Source organism: Felis catus, chromosome X (assembly GCF_018350175.1).
Source record: "Felis catus isolate Fca126 chromosome X, F.catus_Fca126_mat1.0, whole genome shotgun sequence".
Lineage (NCBI taxonomy): Eukaryota > Metazoa > Chordata > Mammalia > Carnivora > Felidae > Felis > Felis catus.
In genome coordinates, this window is record NC_058386.1 from 85,799,882 (window position 1) to 85,819,283 (window position 19,402).

At 40.1% G+C, this 19,402-nt stretch overlaps 1 protein-coding gene across 1 annotated transcript; it reads right to left on the reverse strand.

Moving 5' to 3' along the window:
• Window positions 1-10,335: 10,335 nt before the first annotated feature.
• SERPINA7 (serpin family A member 7) lies at window positions 10,336-14,135 on the reverse strand. Its single transcript, XM_004000753.2, is given in 6 exon segments — window positions 10,336-10,548; window positions 11,086-11,233; window positions 12,190-12,463; window positions 13,528-13,746; window positions 13,749-13,817; window positions 13,820-14,135. Coding segments are annotated over 6 exon segments (1,239 nt in total).
• Between the last annotated feature and the right edge of the window lie 5,267 nt (window positions 14,136-19,402).

The following is a 19,402-nucleotide window of genomic DNA, read 5'->3' on the forward strand; positions in this document are numbered from 1 at the left end:
ATGAATATGGATGCAAAAATTCTCAATAAGATACTAGCAAATCGAATTCAACAGCATATAAAAAGAATGATTCACAATAATCAAGTGGGATTCATTCCTGGGATGCAGGGCTGGTTCAACATTCACAAATCAATCAACGTGATACATCACATTAAGAAAAGAAAAGAGAAGAACCGTATGATCCTGTCAATCGATGCAGAAAAGGACTTTGACAAAATCCAGCACCCTTTCTTAATAAAATCCCTTGAGAAAGTCGGGATAGAAGGAACATACTTAAAGATCATAAAAGCCATTTATGAAAAGCCAACAGCTAACATCATCCTCAATGGGGAAAAACTGAGAGGTTTTTCCCTGAGATCAGGAACACGACAGGGATGCCCACTCTCACCGCTGTTGTTTAACATAGTGTTGGAAGTTCTAGCATCAGCAATCAGACAACACAAGGAAATCAAAGGCATCCAAATTGGCAAAGATGAAGTCAAGCTTTCGCTTTTTGCAGATGACATATTATACATGGAAAATCCGATAGACTCCACCAAAAGTCTGCTAGAACTGATACATGAATTTAGCAAAGTTGCAGGATACAAAATCAATGTACAGAAATCAGTTGCATTCTTATACACTAACAATGAAGCAACAGAAAGACAAATAAAGAAACTGATCCCATTCACAATTGCACCAAGAAGCATAAAATACCTAGGAATAAATCTAACCAAAGATGTACAAGATCTATATGCTGAAAACTATAGAAAGCTTATGAAGGAAATTGAGGTAGATATAAAGAAATGGAAAAACATTCCATGCTCATGGATTAGAAGAATAAATATTGTCAAAATGTCAATACTACCCAAAGCTATCTACACATTCAATGCAATCCCAATCAAAATTGCACCAGCATTTTTCTCGAAACTAGAACAAGCAATCCTAAAATTCATATGGAACCACAAAAGGCCTCGAATAGCCAAAGTAATTTTGAAAAAGAAGGCCAAAGCAGGAGGCATCACCATCCCAGACTTTAGCCTCTACTACAAAGCTGTCATCATCAAGACAGCATGGTATTGGCACAAAAACAGACACACAGACCAATGGAATAGAATAGAAACCCCAGAACTAGACCCACAGACGTATGGCCAACTAATCTTTGACAAAGCAGGAAATAATATCCAATGGAAAAAAGACAGTCTCTTTAACAAATGGTGCTGGGAGAACTGGACAGCAACATGCAGAAGATTGAAACTAGACCACTTTCTCACAACATTCACAAAAATAAACTCAAAATGGATAAAGGACCTGAATGTGAGACAGGAAACCATCAAAACCCTAGAGTAGAAAGCAGGAAAAGACCTCTCTGACCTCAGCCGTAGCAATCTCTTACTCGACACATCCCCAAAGGCAAGGGAAATAAAAACAAAAATGAATTACTGGGACCTTATGAAGATAAAAAGCTTCTGCACAGCAAAGGAAACAACCAAAAAAACTAAAAGGCAACCAACAGAATGGGAAAAGGTATTTGCAAATGACATATCGGACAAAGGGCTAGTATCCAAAATCTATAAAGAGCTCACCAAACTCTACACCCGAAAAACAAATAACCCAGTGAAGAAATGGGCAGAAAACATGAATAGACACTTCTCTAAAGAAGACATCCAGATGGCCAAGAGGCACATGAAAAGATGCTCAACGTCGCTCCTTATCAGGGAAATACAAATCAAAACCACACTCAGATATCACCTCACGCCAGAGTGGCTAAAATAAACAAATCAGGACACTATAGATGCTGGAGAGGATGTGGAGAATCGGGAACCCTCTTGCACTGTTGGTGTGAATGCAAATTGGCACAGCCACTCTGGAAAGCAGTGTGGAGGTTCCTCAGAAAATTAAAAATAGACCTACCCTATGACCCAGCAGTAGCACTGCTAGGAATTTACCCAAGGGATACAGGAGTACTGATGCATAGGGGCACTTGTACCCCAATGTTTATAGCAGCACTCTCAACAATAGCCAAATGATGGAAAGAGCCTAAATGTCCATCAACTGATGAATGGATAAAGAAATTGTGGTTTATATACACAATGGAGTACTACATGGCAATGAGAAAGAACGAAATATCGCCCTTTGTAGCAACGTGGATGGAACTGGAGAGCGTGATGCGAAGTGAAATAAGCCATACAGAGAAAGACAGATACCATATGGTTTCACTCTTATGTGGATCCTGAGAAACTTAACAGAAACCCATGGAGGAGGGGAAGGAAAAAAAAAAGAGGTTTGAGTGGGAGAGAGCCAAAGCATAAGGGACTCTTAAAAACTGAGAACAAACTGAGGGTTGATGGGGGGTGGGAGGGAGGGGAGGGTGTGTGATGGGTATTGAGGAGGGCAGCTTTTGGGATGAGCTGGGTGTTGTATGGAAACCAATTTGACAATAAATTTCATATATTGAAAAAAAGAAAAAAAAAAGAAACAAAAAGAAAAAGGAAAGGATCCAAATAAATAAAATCACAAATGAAAGGCGAGAGACCACAACCAAGACCTCAGAAATACAAACAAAAAAAGGGAATATTATTAGCAATTATATGCTAACAAATAGGGTAATTTGGAAGAAATGGGCAAATTCCTAGAAATATATGAGCTACCGAAACTGAAACAGGAAGAAATAGAAAATGTGAACAGAACCATAACCAGTAAAGAAATTGAATCAGTAATCAAAAATCTCCCAACAAACAAGAGTCCAGGGCCAGATGGCTTTCCAGGGAATTCTACCAAACATCTAAAGAAGAGTTAATACCTATTCTTTTGGAGCTGTTACAAAAAATAGAAATGGAAGGAAAACTTCAAAACTCATTCAAGGCCTTCCAAACTCAAAAGGCCATCATTACCTTGATTCCAAAAGCAGACAAAGACCCCACTAAAAAGAAGAACTACAGATCAATTTCCTGATGAACATGGATGCAAAAACCTCAACAAGATACTAGCAAACCAACCCAACAACACATTAAAAGAATTATTCACCACGATCAAGTGGGATTTATTCCTGAGCTGCAGGACTGGTTCAATACCCACAAATCAATCAATGTCATACATAACATTAATCAAAGAAATGATAAGAACTACATGATCCTCTCAATGAATACAGAAAAAGCATTTGACAAAATACATACAGCATGCTTTCTTGATAAAAAACCCTCAAAAAAGTAGGGATAGAAGATAAACACATCAAGATGTTAATGGCCATATACAAAAGACACACAGCTAATATCCTCAATGGGGAAAAACTGAGAGCTTTCCCCCCAAGGTCAGGAACACGAGAGGGATGTCCACTCTCACAACTGCTTTTCAACATAGTGTTGGAAGTCCTAGCTGCATCAATCAAACAACAAAAAGTAACAAAAGACATGCAAATCGGCAAGGAAAAAGTCAAACTATCACTCTTCACACATGACATGATACTCTACATGGAAAACCCAAAGGCTCCACCCTAAAACTGCTACAACTTATACATGAATTCATCAGAGTCTCAGGATACAAAATTGACTTACAGGCATCTGTGGCATTTCTATACACTTATAATGAAACAATAGAAAGGGAAATCAAGGAATTGATCCCATTTACAATTGCACTAAAAATCATAAAATAACTAGGAATAAACTTAACCAAAGAGGGAAAAAAAGATCTACACACTGAAAACTATAGAAAGCTTCTGAAATAAATTGAAGAAGACACAAATAAATGGAATAAACATTCCATGCTCATGGACTGGAAGAACAAATATTGTTAAAATGTAGATACTATACAATACAATCTACATATTCAATGCAATCCCTAACAAAATAACACCAGCATTCTTCACCGAGCTAGAACAAACAATTCTAAAATTTGTATGGACCCAGAAAAGACTCTGAATATCCAAAGTAATGTTAAAAAAGAAACCCAGGAGAGGGGAAGAAGATGACGGCATAGGAGGACTCTGGGCTCACTGCGTCCTGCTGATCATTTAGATTCTACACACGTCTTCCTAAATAACCCAGAAAACCACCAGAAGACTAGCAGAAAGGACTCTCTGGAGCCAAGCGTAGACAAGAGGCCCACAGAAGAGGGTAGGAAAGGTGGAGAGACAGAGCGCACTACATGGACTGGTGGGAGGGAGCCGGGGCAGTGGAGGGGCACCCCGCCCAGCAGGCAGAGACCCCAAGTCTGGCATGCAAAAGTGGAAGGGCCAGAGTGCATGAGTTCTGACAGACAGTGGGACTTAACATCTGGAATGTTATAAGTCAACAGCTCTGCTCAGAGAGCGAGAGAGTGAGAGGACAACAGGAGGGAGAGGTGTTGAGCTCCTGAAGACAGGGTTCAGCTCGGTGGGGAACAAAGCCACTAGCCAGTGCCATCTCTCTCACGTATCTCCCAGCTGAAATCCCAAAGGGAACCAGTTTGGATCACTGAACTTGCTTGCACTGCGCAAATATCAAATGCTGTGCTTCTGTGGATCTGTCCATCTGACAGGTCTGCCTGCCTCCATCCCAGTGCTTCAGGGCGCCTCCCTCAGGGGACCACCAATGGCAAAGTGAGCTAAGCCTGCTGCTCCCGCCCCTGTGCACCTTGCAGATCCACCCCGGCTAATATGCCCTTGGCCAGATCCCATCGAAGCAACACCACAAGCCTGGCACTGTGCAAGTAGCCCAGACAGGGGCCACACCACTCCACAGTGAGTCCTGCCCCTGGGAGAGAGGAGATAATGTACACACCAGTCTGTGGCCCCAGCAGTGGACTGGGGGCAGACACCAGGTCTGACTGCGGCCTGCCCACCAATGCAAGTTACTCCAGACAGCACAGGGGAAGAGCCCTGCCATTCTGTGCCACTCCAGGGACTATCCAAAATGATGGAACAGAAGAATTCTCCTCAAAAGAAACTCCAGGAAGTAGCATAGCTGACAAACTGATCAAAAATGATTTAAGCAATGTAAGAGAAAATGAATTTAAAATAATAGTCATAAAATTAATCGCTGGGCTTGAAAAAATCATAGAGGAGAGCAGAGAATCTATTGCTACTGAGATCAAGGAACTAAGAAACAGTCAGGAGGAGCTAAAAAATGCTATAAATGAGGTGCAAAATAAAATGGAGGCGACCACAGCTCAGATTGAAGAGGGAGAGGAGAGAATAGGTGAATTAGAAGATAAAATTATGTAAAAAGAGCAAGCTGAGAAAAAGCTGAGAAAAATCCAGGAGTATGAGGGGACAATTAGAGAACTAAGTGATGCAATGAAACACAATAATATCTGTATAATAGGGATTGCAGAGGAGGAAGAGAGAGAGAAAGGTGCTAAAGGTGTACTTGAACAAATCATAGGTGAGAACTTCCCTGATCTGGGGAAGGAAAAAGGCATTGAAATCCAAGAGGCCCAGAGAACTCCCTTTAGACGTACTTGAATCGATCTTCTGCACGACATACCATAGTGAAACTGGCAATATACAAGGATAAAGAGAAAATTCCAAAAGCAGCCAGGGATAAACAGGCTCTGACTTACAAAGGGAGACCCATAAGACTAGTAGCAGACCTATCTACTGAAAATTGGCAGGCCAGAAAGGAATGGCAGGAAATCTTCAATGTGACGAACAGAAAAAATATGCAGCCGAGAATCCTCTATCCAGCAAGTCTGTCATTCAGAATAGAAGGAGAGATAAAGGTCTTCCCAAGCAAACAAAAACTGAAGGAATTCATCACCACTAAACTAGCCCAACAAGAGATCCTAAAAGGGGATTCTGTGAGTGAAATGTTACAGAGACCACAAAGTACCAGAGACATCACTATAAGCATGAAACCTACAGACATCACAATGACTGTAAACCCATATCTTTCTATAATAACACTGAATGTAAATGGACTAAATGCTCCAACCAAAAGACATAGGGTATCAGAATGGATAAAAAAAGAACAACAAGACCCATCTATTTGCTGTCTGCAAGAGACTCATTTTAGAACTGAGGACACCTTTAGTTTGAGAGTGAGGGGATGGAGAACTATCTATCATGCTACAGGAAGTCAAAAGAAAGCTGGAATAGCCATACTTATATCAGACAAACTAGACTTTAAATGAAGGGCTGTAACAAGAGATGAAGAAGGGCATTATATAATAATTACAGGGTCTATCCATCAGGAAGAGCTAACAATTATAAATGTCTATGTGCCAAATACAGGAGCCCCCAAATATATAAAACAATTAATCACAAACATAAGCAACCTTATTGATAAGAATGTGATATTTGCAGGGAACTTTAATACTCCACTTACAACAATGCATAGATCATCTAGACAGAATCAATAAAGAAACAAGGGCCCTGAATGAGACATTGGATCAGATGGACTTCACAGATATACTTAGAACTCTGCATCCCAAAGAAACAGAATATACTTTCTTCTCGAGTTCACATGGAACATTCTCCAAGATAGATCACATACTAGGTCACAAAACTGCCCTTCATAATTATACAAGAATTGAGATCTTACCATGCATACATTCAGGCCACAATGCTATGAAGCTTGAAATCAACCACAGGAAAAAATCTGGAAAACCTCCAAAAGCATGGAGGTTAAAGAACACCCTACTAAAGAATGAATGGGTCAACCAGTCAATTAGAGAATAAATTAAAAATATATGGAAACAAATGAAAATGAAAATACAGCTATCCAACCACTTTGGGATGCAGCGAAGGCAGTCCTGAGAGGAAAACACATTGCAATCCAGGCCTATCTCAAGAAACAAGAAAAATCCCAAATAAAAAATCTAACAGCACACCTAAAGGAACTAGAAGCAGAACAGCAAAGACACGCCAATCCTGGCAGAAGAAGAGAAATAATAAAGATCAGAGCAGAAATAAACAATATAGAATCTAAAAAACCTGGAGAGAAGATCAATGAAACCAAGAGTTGTTTTTTTGAGAAAATTGATAAACCTCTAGCCAGGCTTCTCAAAAAGAAAAGGGAGATGACCCAAATAGATAAAATCATGAATGAAAATGGAATTATTACAACCAATCCCTCAAAAATACAAGCAATTATCAGGGAATACTATGAAAAATTATATGCCAACCAACGGGACAACCTGGAAGAAATGGACAAATTCCTAAGCACCCACACACTTCCAAAACTCGAACAGGAAGAAATAGAAAGCTTAAACAGACCCACAACCAGAAAAGAAATTGAATCAGTTATCAAAAATCTCCCAAGAAATAAAATCCAGGACAATATGGCTTCCCTGGGGAATTCTACCAGACATTTAAAGCAGAGATAATACCTATCCTTCTCAAGCTCTTCCAAAAAATAGAAAGGGAAGGAAAACTTCCAGACTCATTCTATGAAGCCAGCATTACTTTGATTCCCAAACCAGAGAGAGACCCAGCAAAAAAAAAAGAGAACAACAGGCCAATATCCCTGATGAATATGGATTCAAAAATTCTCAGTAGGATACTAGCAAATAGAATTCAACAGCATATAAAAAGAATTATTCACTATGATCAAGTGGGATAAATTCCTGGGCCTCAGAGCTGGTTCAACATTTGCAAATCAATCAATGTGATACATCACATTAATGAAAGAAAAGAAAAGAACCATATGATCCTGTCAATGCAGAAAATGCATTTGACAAAATTCAGCATCCTTTGTTAATAAATACCCTCAAGAAAGTCGGGATAGAAGGAACATATTAAACATCATAAAAGTCATTTATGAAAAGCCCACAGCTAAACATCCTCAATGGGGAAAAACTGAGAGTTTTCTCCCTGAGATCAGGAACACGACAGGGATGTCCACTCTCACAACTGTTTAACATAGTGTTGGAAGTTCTAACATCAGTAATCAGACAACAAAAGGAAACCAAAGGCATCAAAATCGGCAAAGATGAAGTCAAGCTTACACTTTTTGCAGATGACATATTACACATGGAAAACCCAATAGACTCCACCAAAAGTCTGCTAGAACTGATACATGAATTCAGCCATGTCGCAGGATACAAAATCAATGTACAGAAATCAGTTGCATTCTTATACACTAATAATGAAGAAACAGAAAGACAAATAAAGAAACTGATCCCATTCACAATTGCACCAAGTAGCATAAAATACCTAGGAATAAACCTAGGTGTAAAATATCTGTATGCTGAAAACTGTAGAAAGCTTATGAAGGAAATTGAAGAAGATACAAATAAATGGAAAAACATTCTGTGCTGATGGATTAGAAGAATAAATATTGTTAAAATGTCAATACTACGCAAAGCTATGTACACATTCAATGCAATCCCAATCAGAATTGCACCAGCATTCTTCTCAAAGGTAGAAGAAGCAATCCTAAAATTTATATGGACCCACAAAAGGCCCCTAATAACCAAAGTAATTTTGAAGAAGAAGACCAAAGCAGGAGGCATCACAATCCCAGACTTTAGCCTCTACTACAAAGCTGTAATCATCAATACAGCATGGTATTGGCACAAAACCAGACACAGAGACCAATGGAATAGAATAGAGACTCCAGAATTGGACCCACAAAAGTATGGCCAACTAATCTTTGACAAAGCAGGAAAGAATATCCAATGGAAAAAAGACAGTCTCTTTAACAAATGGTGCTGGGAGAACTGGACAGCAACATGAAGAATATTGAAACTAGACCACTTTCTTACACCATTCACAAAAATAAACTCAAAATGGTTGAAAGGCCTGAATGTGAGACAGGAAACCGTCAAAACCCTAGAGGAGAAAGCAGGCAAAAACCTCTCTGACCTCAGGCGTAGCAATTTCTTACTTGACACATCTCCAAAGGCAAGGGAATTAAAAGTAAAAATGAACTATTGGGACTTCATGAGGATAAAAAGCTTCTGCACTGCAAAGGAAAAAATCAACAAACTAAAAGGCAACAGACAGAATGGAAAAAGATATTTGCAAATGACATGTTGGACAAAGGGCTAGTGTCCAAAATGTATAAAGAACTCACCAAACTCCACACCTGGAAAATAAATAATCCAGTGAAGAAATGGGCAGAAAACATGAATAGACACTTCTCTAAAGAAGACATCCGGATGGCCAACAGGCACATGAAAAGATGCTCAATGTCGCTCCTCCTCAGGGAAATACAAATCAAAGCCACACTCAGATACCACCTCACGCCAGTCAGAGTGGCCAAAATGAACAAATCAGGAGACTATAGATGCTGAAGAGGATGTGGAGAATCGGGAACCCTCTTGCACTGTTGGTGGGAATGCCAAATGGTGCAGCTGCTCTGGAAAACAGTGTGGAGATTCCTCAAAAATTAAAAACAGACCTACCTTATGACCCAGCAATAGCACTGCTAGGAATTTACCCAAGGGACACAGGAGTGCTGATGCATAGGGGCACTTGTACCCCAGTGTTTATAGCATCACTTTCAACAATAGCCAAATTATGGAAAAGGGCTAAATATCCATCAAACTATGAATGGAAAAAGAAGATGTGGTTTATACATACAGTAGAATACTAAGTGACAATGAGAAATAATTAAATATGGCCTTTTGTAGCAACATGGATGGAACTGGAGAGTGTTATATTAAGTGAAATAAGCCATACAGAGAAAGACAGATACCATATGTTTTCACTCATATGAGGATCCTGAGAAACTTAACAGAAGACCATGGGGGAGGGGAAGGAAAAAAAGTTAGAGAGGGAGGGAGCCAAACCATAAGAGACTATTAAATACTAAGAACAAACTTAGGGTTGATGGGGGGTGTGAGGGAAGGGAGGGTTGGTGATGCGTATTGAGGAGGGCACCTTTTGGGATGAGCACTGGGTGTTGTACGGACACCAATTTGACAATAACTTTCATATTAAAATAAATAAATAAATAAATAAACATTTGAAAAAAGAAAATAAATAAAATAAATGTTTTGAGTAAAAAAAATAAAGTGTTTTATTTCTTCAAAAATAAATAAATAAACATTTTAACAAATAAAAATAAAATAATAATAATGAATTATGAGGATCTGACCTGAATTTTAACTATTCTCCAGAAGGCAGAAAAGGGTGCACTTGTCAGCTCAAATTCCTTGGAACTAACTTGTGGGTAGGGGGAAGGGATTTTGACAAAGTGGAATGCACTGACATGGTAACTTTTTGTGCTTTGGGTAATGAGTCACTCACTGAGTATCTGAATATTTGGTTACTGGAGTGGCCTATTTCACACCCAGTACAGTTTGGATAGGGTCCAATCTTCATTCTTGCATAAAGGAAAGCACATCCAAGCCCACACCAATCACATCAGGCCATACCATTTGTTTTGTTTGTTTGTTTATTATTGTAACAAGCACATGCAATTAGCCAACAGCCTATTTCCCAATTACTTCTGTTGGGTCCACAACTTTCCCCAGAAAGAGGATGTTCCTGGTGCTTTTCTCCAAAAGCAATAACAGAAAAGATCTATCAAATTGGATGATAGGGTGAAGGAGAGTTATCTCAGGCTGATCCAGGAATCTGACTTCGGGGACAACTACAGCTTCAGTTCCCTTTTCCCCAATGTGCAGCACAGCCTTGTGGGCAGCCTGTGGGGAAGGGGGGCAACAAACACTGCTGATCCCAAGTAACAGAAAATGTCTTTGGAACAGTTTGGAAGCAAGAAAGGAAAGGGAAAGGCAGAGTTACCCCTTTATCACACTGTTGATGGTACTTGAATATGAAGGCTAATTGGATAAGTATAGTTAATGAATCTGGTGGTTTTAGAGCTAGCTGTCAGGGAGCCACCCCTTTTTCCATGGTTTTCTGCCTCTAGAAATCACTTCTTATGGTTTCCTCTTCCACTGCCACCTCCTCCAGAACTCTATCTCACCAGAATTAATTCTTATCATTAATTTCTTCTATCAGAATAGTTTTAGGACATGAAGGTCAGGAATGAAAGTAACTGTCACAGTGACTTGTTTGGGTGTAATGAGAATGATTCTGGAGTGAATCTGGCATAGGAGGAATCATTCTTCCTCTCTGGTTTTAAGAATCATCATTAATAAAATGAGATAATTGAATTAACTGACTTTCAATGGCCTTTCCAGCTGATACTTTCAAGGGACTCCACTCTACCAACTTACATTGGAAAGTTGCAGACCACTGTCCCCTGTGAGTCCAAGAAAATTGGCATTATCAGCAAAGGCATCCTGGATGCCCATATTCAGAAGGATGGCTCCAAGGTCATATGAGGCAGAAATGGAAAACTTTGGAACAAACAAGTCAATCCACCTTTGGGGGAAGGGAGAGGTAACACATGGCTATCAGCACACCAAGCTCCTCATTCCCTTCCTATGTCTGACACCATTGTATTATATTAGGATATGCTCCTCCCCTAGGTATTGTCAACTGTTGTTATTCAGGTCAACACATGGTTTCAAAATCTTAGAAGTTATCCTGGAATAAATGAGCTCTGGTTCAGCCAATGTTGGACTATAGCACTGGAAGTAGGAAGATGTGACTCATTTATAATCAAAAAGAAACATCTCTGGGGTGTTGGACAACTTTGGGGAGCCAGTGGCATAAATGTCAATTGGTAGCACCTGGAAATTTTTATGGTTTTCCCTTTAGCACTCCCAACCCAGTCTGGCTTCCCACCTACTTCTTTGTTTTAATTTTTTTATGTTTATTTATTTTTGAGACAGAGACAGAGTATGAGCAGGGAAGGGGCAGAGAAAGAGGGAGACACAGAATCGAAAGCAGGCTCCAGGCTCTGAGCTGTTAGTACAGAGCCCGATGTGGGGCTCAAACTCATGAGCTGTGAGATCATGACCCGAGTTGAAGTCGAACATTTAACCAACTGAGCCACCCAGGTGCCTCCCCCCACCTACTTCTTAATGTCAAAATCCTACCCACCCTCTAAGCTCTAGCTGGTTTCTGGGAAGACGTCAATTTACTAGCTAACTGGCTTTGGAGAGTTTATTTTCTCTTTCTAGTCCTGACCCCTCATTTGAAAATTCCTATGATATTATCTCCTTTGCAGGTTTGTTGATGTGCTTAAATGAAATGAAGTATGTAAGTGCTTGGTAAAAGGACTGACAGAGTATGATCTAGGTATATTTTTGTAGTCATCACACAGCTGTTAAGTGGTTCAGGGTAAGTCTTCTACCTTTGGGTTTCTGTTGAATTCTGTTTCACCTGTAAGATTATGCCCACCCTCTACTTCTCACATCATCTAAGATGTTTACCCCTTCTGCAGTAAGTGGTTCCACTTCTTCAGTGTTTCAGATGACATGGCCCCTTCTACCCACTCCATCTGACCCTCCTTGGGAAGGACAAAGAGTGCCAGAGCATTCTTGCTGTAGTCCATTTGAAGCACTGTGCAGTTCAGCTCTGTATCCACCAGGTGATAGTATTGTTCCATCTGCTGCATCATGGGCACTTGCACTATTGTGTTCTTGTCCACTGAGAAGCTGGAGCCCTCTTCTGTCTTGGATGGATCAAAAGGATTTTCCCACAGGGCTTAAAATACAGAAAGAAAAGAGTTCTTTTTATAAACCAGTACTAATGCCAATGTGGCTTTTTACATCAGTCATCTTATCTGGTACTTAAGACCACCACATAGGTAAGTACCTATTGTCAACCAGTTTTACAAGTGATTAACTGAGGACCAGGGAGAGAAAGTGACTTTACATGGTCTCCCAGCTAGCCCATGGCAGAGCCAGGAGTCACACCCAGGGATGTTGGACTCCATGCTCAACAGCTGTTCAACCTGTGTTCAAAAACACTATACTTACACTAAACCCATCAGAGCCACAGTTTCTTCTTCTGTAAAAAGGTATAAGCACATCCAACACACAGGGTGAAATGAGACAACAGATCTGTTCTGCCATTTTATCTGTCTATAAGTGTGTGGTTTGTGGCCAAGAATTGTTCACTCCTCCACCAAACGTGGCTGACATGTGCTGTAGAACCAGGAGAAATCATTTGGGCACAGACCTTCAGAAAAGAGTCACATGTTTCTTATTGTTACAAGCACGAGCTTTAGAATCAGACAAACCTGGGTGGGAGTACCAGCTCTGAAACTCATTAACTGTGAACTTAGGCCCTTTTAATGATTAGATGAGACAGTGTGTGCAAACCATACATGTAGCATGGTGCTTGGCACATAGTGGGTGCATTTTACATGACAGAAATATTTATGTAACATGCCCAAGAATGCACAGCAAGTGAGAGTCGCAGTAGGGTTTAAACCCGAGTCTATTTACCTTCTAAGTACAAGTTTGTCCAACCTCACCAGATCTTTTGGAAACCATGATTTTCTAGCTAGAGGTGAGCACGATGTTCATACCATTGTCACTCACCTCTCTGAAACTACCCCTTCCCTAGAAATTTCCTGAGTTCATCCACAGAGCTATGTGTCCCTCCTGGAAGATCCAAAACTACACATAGCCATATCCAGTGGAGCAGGTCACTGTGATATGAGGCACACCTACTGATGCTAGTGGGAAGAGACCATGAGCTCTCCAGAGTGCCCACAAGATTATTGGAACACTGACCTACAAATGCATATCTTAGAGACTTACCTTTAAAGTGAATATAGTTCACCAGGACCATGATGGTGTTTGGTTTGAGGTCTTCAATGAGGCCTACAACTTTCCCTTTGGTTTGCTTCTGCACATGACTGTTGATCTCCTGGGCTGCAGAAACATTGGAGAAGACGGTAGAAAAGACCTCAGTCTCATAGAGGCTCTTGACATCATCCAAAAACTGTGCCAGTGGCTTCAGCTGCTTCCCAATGAATTTCCCACTTGTAATTCTAATTCCTTCTTTGGAAAATTCAATGAACAGATCAGATGACAGAAGCCCTGCTGGTATCTGCCATTGGGATGTCTGTGAGGTTAAACCCCAAGCTCTCGATGATTTGAGTTTGGGTGTTGTGGCAAGCCCCAAGGCAGAGCATGGCCAAAGCTGCAGAAATGCTCACAGGAGAAAAGAAGGTGTTCTGATCTGGGGTCTCCACAGTGAACCTCAGGTACAGGTTAAATGCAAAGTCAGCATTGATGGATGACATCTTATAAAAAGTGGCATTTTGTTGGGAGGAATTGCAGGTGGTTAATTTGCCTTCAGATCTGTTAGGTGGTGCACAGTGAAGCCCAAGTACCAAGAGCACCAGATAGAGGAACAGTGGCATTTTGGAAGGAAGGTAATCTATAAGAGATGAGGTGAGAGAACCATTGGGGGATCTTAGCTGGATGAAAACTCTGATCCAGAAACATAATTGCCCATTATAATTAGTAAAACAATAGAAAATATTTAATGGTGTGCTCACCAGGGACTGTGTGGAGGCCTATCTCTTCTGAAAAACTGAAGACCCATCTAATAGGGACAAGGAGTAGAAAAAGTGGCTTTCTGGAGCCATAAATGGCATGGGCTGTCTTTCAAATGTAATATCAACATATGAAAACTCTGTGAGTAAATTACATTTATGAAAATTAAATTATTTTTTATTTCTTCCAGAGGCAGCCTTTTACAGAGGGAGGCATCTTGATAAAACTAGCAATGCCTCTCTGTTATTTTTTGTAAATTAGAATTTTGGATAATTTGGTATTTTTCTTAAGATAAAATCTTTAATAGATGAGATGAGAGAACATCTGTACTTTCCTTTGGATAACAGACAAAGGAGAATAATTTTCACAAGATATATTTAGTTGAGGTGGAAGGTTTATGGAGCCATGTACAAGGTCATGAGCTGAAATTAAAGCATTCATGCAATGCACAGAAGCCACAGAACTATTTTCAAACAACAGAAATATGAAAGTATAACTTTTTGCATGTTTAAATTTTTTAAAAATGTTTACTTATTTTTGACAGAGAGACAGAGAGACAGAGCATGAGCAGGGGAGGGGCAGAGAGAGAGGGAGACAGAATCAGAAGCAGGTTTCAGGCTCTGAGCTGTCAGCACAGAGCCAGACGTGGGGCTTGAACTCACAGACCACGAGATCATGACTTGAGCTGAAGTCGGATGCTCAACCGACTGAGCCATCTAAGCACCCCTAGCTTCTTGCATTTTAGATCTCTCTCACCATCAGTATTATCTAAAGAGTCATTTCTAAATTACAAGGCATCTCAACATTATTATTCTTATAGTCATTCATGGTTTTTTTATTATTAGAAAAGAAGCCAGAAAATATGATGTAATATTCTCTGAGCCTGGAAGGGTACAAGGCTGTGGAGTAAGAGATTTGGCTGTGGAATCCAGTAACCACGGACATAAGTGATCAGAAGGAAAAGATCAGGAGTCATTACTCAGTCCTCTATTCTCTTCCTGAGTGATCTCATCCACTCCTAGGAATTCACCTGTCACCACACAAAACTATATACTGTAGTACAGATGACTATTCTGTGTTACCAGACAATTGTCCAACTGCCTAGTAGATATAGCCACTAGAATGTTCCACACATATCTCAGTTTCAATTTGGAAATCTCAAAGTTTCCAAAGGTAAACACATCATCTCCCTAGCTCTCAAACCTGCTCCTTCATCTTCATTCTACAGCACTATCTACTGAGACTCCCATGCCAGAAACCCAGGAGTCATCCTAGGACCTTCCTTCATTATCTTTCCCTATATCTATTGAGTAGTAATTCCCTATGAGTACTACATTCTAAATGTGTCTGAAAATAGCTCCTTTCTCCTGCCACTGTCTCAGTTCATGGCCTGAACTACTTGACAAGCTCCTAGCAGGTCACACTATCTCCAGTTTCTTCCACCCCACCCCCCTGCCCAACACCTCTATCCAATCTCTCCATGTCACCAGATTCTTCTTTCTGTAAAGGTTGCAGAAGGTGGTAGGAGGTCAATTATCAGATGGTCACACTTAGACCTTGGTCTCTTGAGCTAGGAATTTGGAGCTCAAAGTGATCTGGGAGTCTGACTAGCAGATAGAGATGTCCAAAGTTCCCAAAGAGAGAGAAAAAAATACTTACAGTACATGTCCAAGAAGCTACTTGCATCCCTCAGAAATCAAAATCTTTCCATCTTTATAACATGCCCTGCATTGCAAAAGTAGATCACTCTTAGTTACTCATTAACCCCAGCGTTAACTCTGAGATGACATTTTCAAAGCTGATGCACAAAATCAAGGCCAAAAGGAACGAAGTAAAAAATGATAAAGATAGAACTTTGAATGATTGCCTTACCTGCCAAATCCTTCATCTATAACAAAAGAAAAGGATAATTGTCAGAGCTGATAGGTCTAGTTTCATGTTAGAAAATGTGTCTTTTCAGCAGCCAGGATGAAGACCATGAACAAAAATGCCAAGAGGCAGAAGAATAAAGACAGTGTATGCATCAGGGCCAAACAGTGATGGGATTTGCAACCTTTTGAGGGAAAGGTACATACAGGCAGAGTCTGGATGAGCCTCTCTAACAGTTGCTATAGAAATTATTTCTGCTTATGAAGGGGAAAAAAAGAGTTGCAGAGAGGGAGGGAGGCAAACCATAAGAGACTTAAATACTGAGAACAAACAGGGTTGATGTGTGGGGGAGAGGGAAAAGTGGGTTATGGGCATTGAGGAGGACACTTGTTGGAATGAACACTGGGTTTTGTATGGAAACCAATTTGACAATAAATTATATTAAAAAATAAACTCACCTTGCAAAAAAAGAAATTATTTATGCATTGGCATGGAGAAGATGATGTAAAAAGTACTTTCCAACTCTAGACTTCTGATGCTACACACATCTATGTCCATTCAGGTGAAACCGGTTTTATCCTCTGGTCACTAAAATCCTCTGTGACATATCCTGGGTCACAGGACTAGAACAGGATGCAGAAGGAGCCAAGGAGAGTGGAATCAAATATTTCACTCTCCAGTATTAACTGTGAACTGACCTGTGTGTTACAAAGAAGCCGTGGAAGCAAAAACCACTGGAACTCGGTAAGGAGACCTGAATTCCCCCTTGCCTATGCAGTTTCTAGGTCTAGTACTAGTAGTAGTAGTAGCAGCAGCAGAAGTGACAACAGTAATTCCTGCTTAAAGAGTATTTACCATATGCAGGGCATGATGTGAAGCATCTAACTCCAGACACTATTTCAGGACTACATTAAGGATGTGCAAATGTTCAGTGAGGGTTGGGGGTTAAGGGAACAGAGGTTAGTTTGAGATAAGCCTAGATCATAGTCTGTGGGGGAACATGGAAGCCAGGTTAAACAGTACAGACTTTACATTGAAGGCATTAAAAAGCCACTGGAGGATTTTGAAAAGGCAGTGATTAGATAGAGGATTATTATGCTGTAACATTGTTTCTTGTCAAAAATAGACAGAGCTTCTACTATGTGAAAAGTACCACACTCAGCACTGAGGTTTCAGAGTTAAATGCTAAATACCAGCCCTGAACTCAAGGGATCTTTCTAACTACCCATATGAACAGGAAAAGGCACACCTCACATACGGGATGGTCATAGGTTCATGTGTTCCACAGCAAGGCAGTGAAAAGCTCAGATCTCCTGACACTGAGTTCAGTCCATGATCACTTCTGGTATAAACACATTATGCTCTCTCAACTATAGTCAGTCACTACGGAAGAAAAAAGAAAAGACTATTCAGAAAGAAAACTTTCTAAACCTGTGCCTTCTGGTGGCATATTCAGACAATGGCACAGCTTGTTTTCTGATGTATTTGAATCAGCTGAGCCTTGCTAGTAGATAATAACTGCAGGATCTGTCTCTGACATATAATAAGGGCATCCCTCCCCTTGCAGACTCACCTGTTTTGTGCTCTGGAGTCCTGTGCTTCTATCAAGTCTTTGCTATGTAGTAAATGTAATTTGGGGCAAGTTTCTTAATATCCCAGAACCTCGGTTTCAACACCTTTATAGTGAAATGATAACAATCCCTACATCATGTTGTTATCAGTAGTGTCAAGTGAAATGTAGAGGTGGTGTCTGGAAGCTCCTATATAGTGCCTGGCATATAACCAGGATTCAACAACTGTTCTCTTTCCTTTCTTCTACAATCTTGATTCTCTTCCCCCACCCAAAGTCTCCACAGTCCCTGTACTCTACCTCCCCCCCATTCATAACTGCTGTTCAGTTATGCTTTCTGGAAATACACCCTCCCTAAGATGAAATTGATTGATTGATTGATTGACAGCTGATATGTAAGGTCTTTTTTGAAACATATTTAAAACAACAATTTAAGTCTTGTGTAAAGCTGCTGCAGTTGGCACATCGAATATAGAATCTCTAGGAAATGTAACCATATCAATACATTTATTCATATCTAAAATGAAGTATATCTCTCTTTGGATGAAAACCACCATAATCCATTTTCACTCAAATTGCTTAGAATTTTGTTTTAGAAATTCCATAGTTCAAAATTCCACAGTTTCATAGTTCTTTTAAGGTGTATACATTTTTCTCCTACTTTTGAGTTAATATTTGATCCTATACCCCAGTTTGGGAGTAAATTATGGTATCTTTCTCTAGTTACAGGTTTGGAGACATTTATGAGTATGGAGTGGTGGCACTAGGAAAATTGGCTTATTCTTGCAATTTAAATTTCACAGGCAAGGAAAGTATTGTGTATTTAAGAAAAAGGGAGCCTCATTCAACAAGGAGAGGGATTTTACTATAGTCAAGGGGAGCATTTTGGGCTTGAGGTATTCTTTAATTCTCTCAATTTTCCTGTTCTTAAGTTCTTATTCTTTTTAATTCAATGACTAACTGACAAATATGACCTGTCAATGCTGGGAACTAAATTATTTCTGTAATTTGGTAATTTACAAGATAAAGTGCTAATTTAGTCTTCTAACTGCATTAGATAAGAAATGCTGGGTTGACAGAGGAGGAGAATCCTAAGTTCACCTCATCCTATGGACACACCAAGATAACTGCCACATCAGTGCAAGTCAGAAAACGACATAAAGGCTGTCAGAAAAGACTTTCCACAGTTAATCTTAAAAAGGAGGCTACATGAAAAGAGTGGAAGAGGCAGAGACATGGTCAGCAACAAAACCCCAGTTGAGACCAACCACAAATGGGAGGGACACTACAAGCAAGGAGAAGTGAGAGGATCAGACCTCATACCATGCACCCCAGGGATGGGGACCTGCACTGGTAAGACAAGTCTCCATGCTATTTGGCTTTGAAAACCAGTAGGGCTTAACTTTGTGAATTTTTACAATCAGCAGGGCTTAGCTCCAGGAGAACCATAGGGCAATAGAAAACTGAATCCCTGCTCTTAAAGAGCCAGTATAACAAATAAACCACCAGGATACAATATAGGCACAGAAGTCTGAAAAGTGTCTGTATACAAGAAGGAGATTAAATTACTTATCTCAGAACTTGAACTTAAAGGGCAGGGATCATTAAGAGACTTCTCCAGGAACAAAACAGCTGACCTATGCCATTTCTCACCCACCCCCCTACTCTGCACCATGCTTAAATACCCAGACA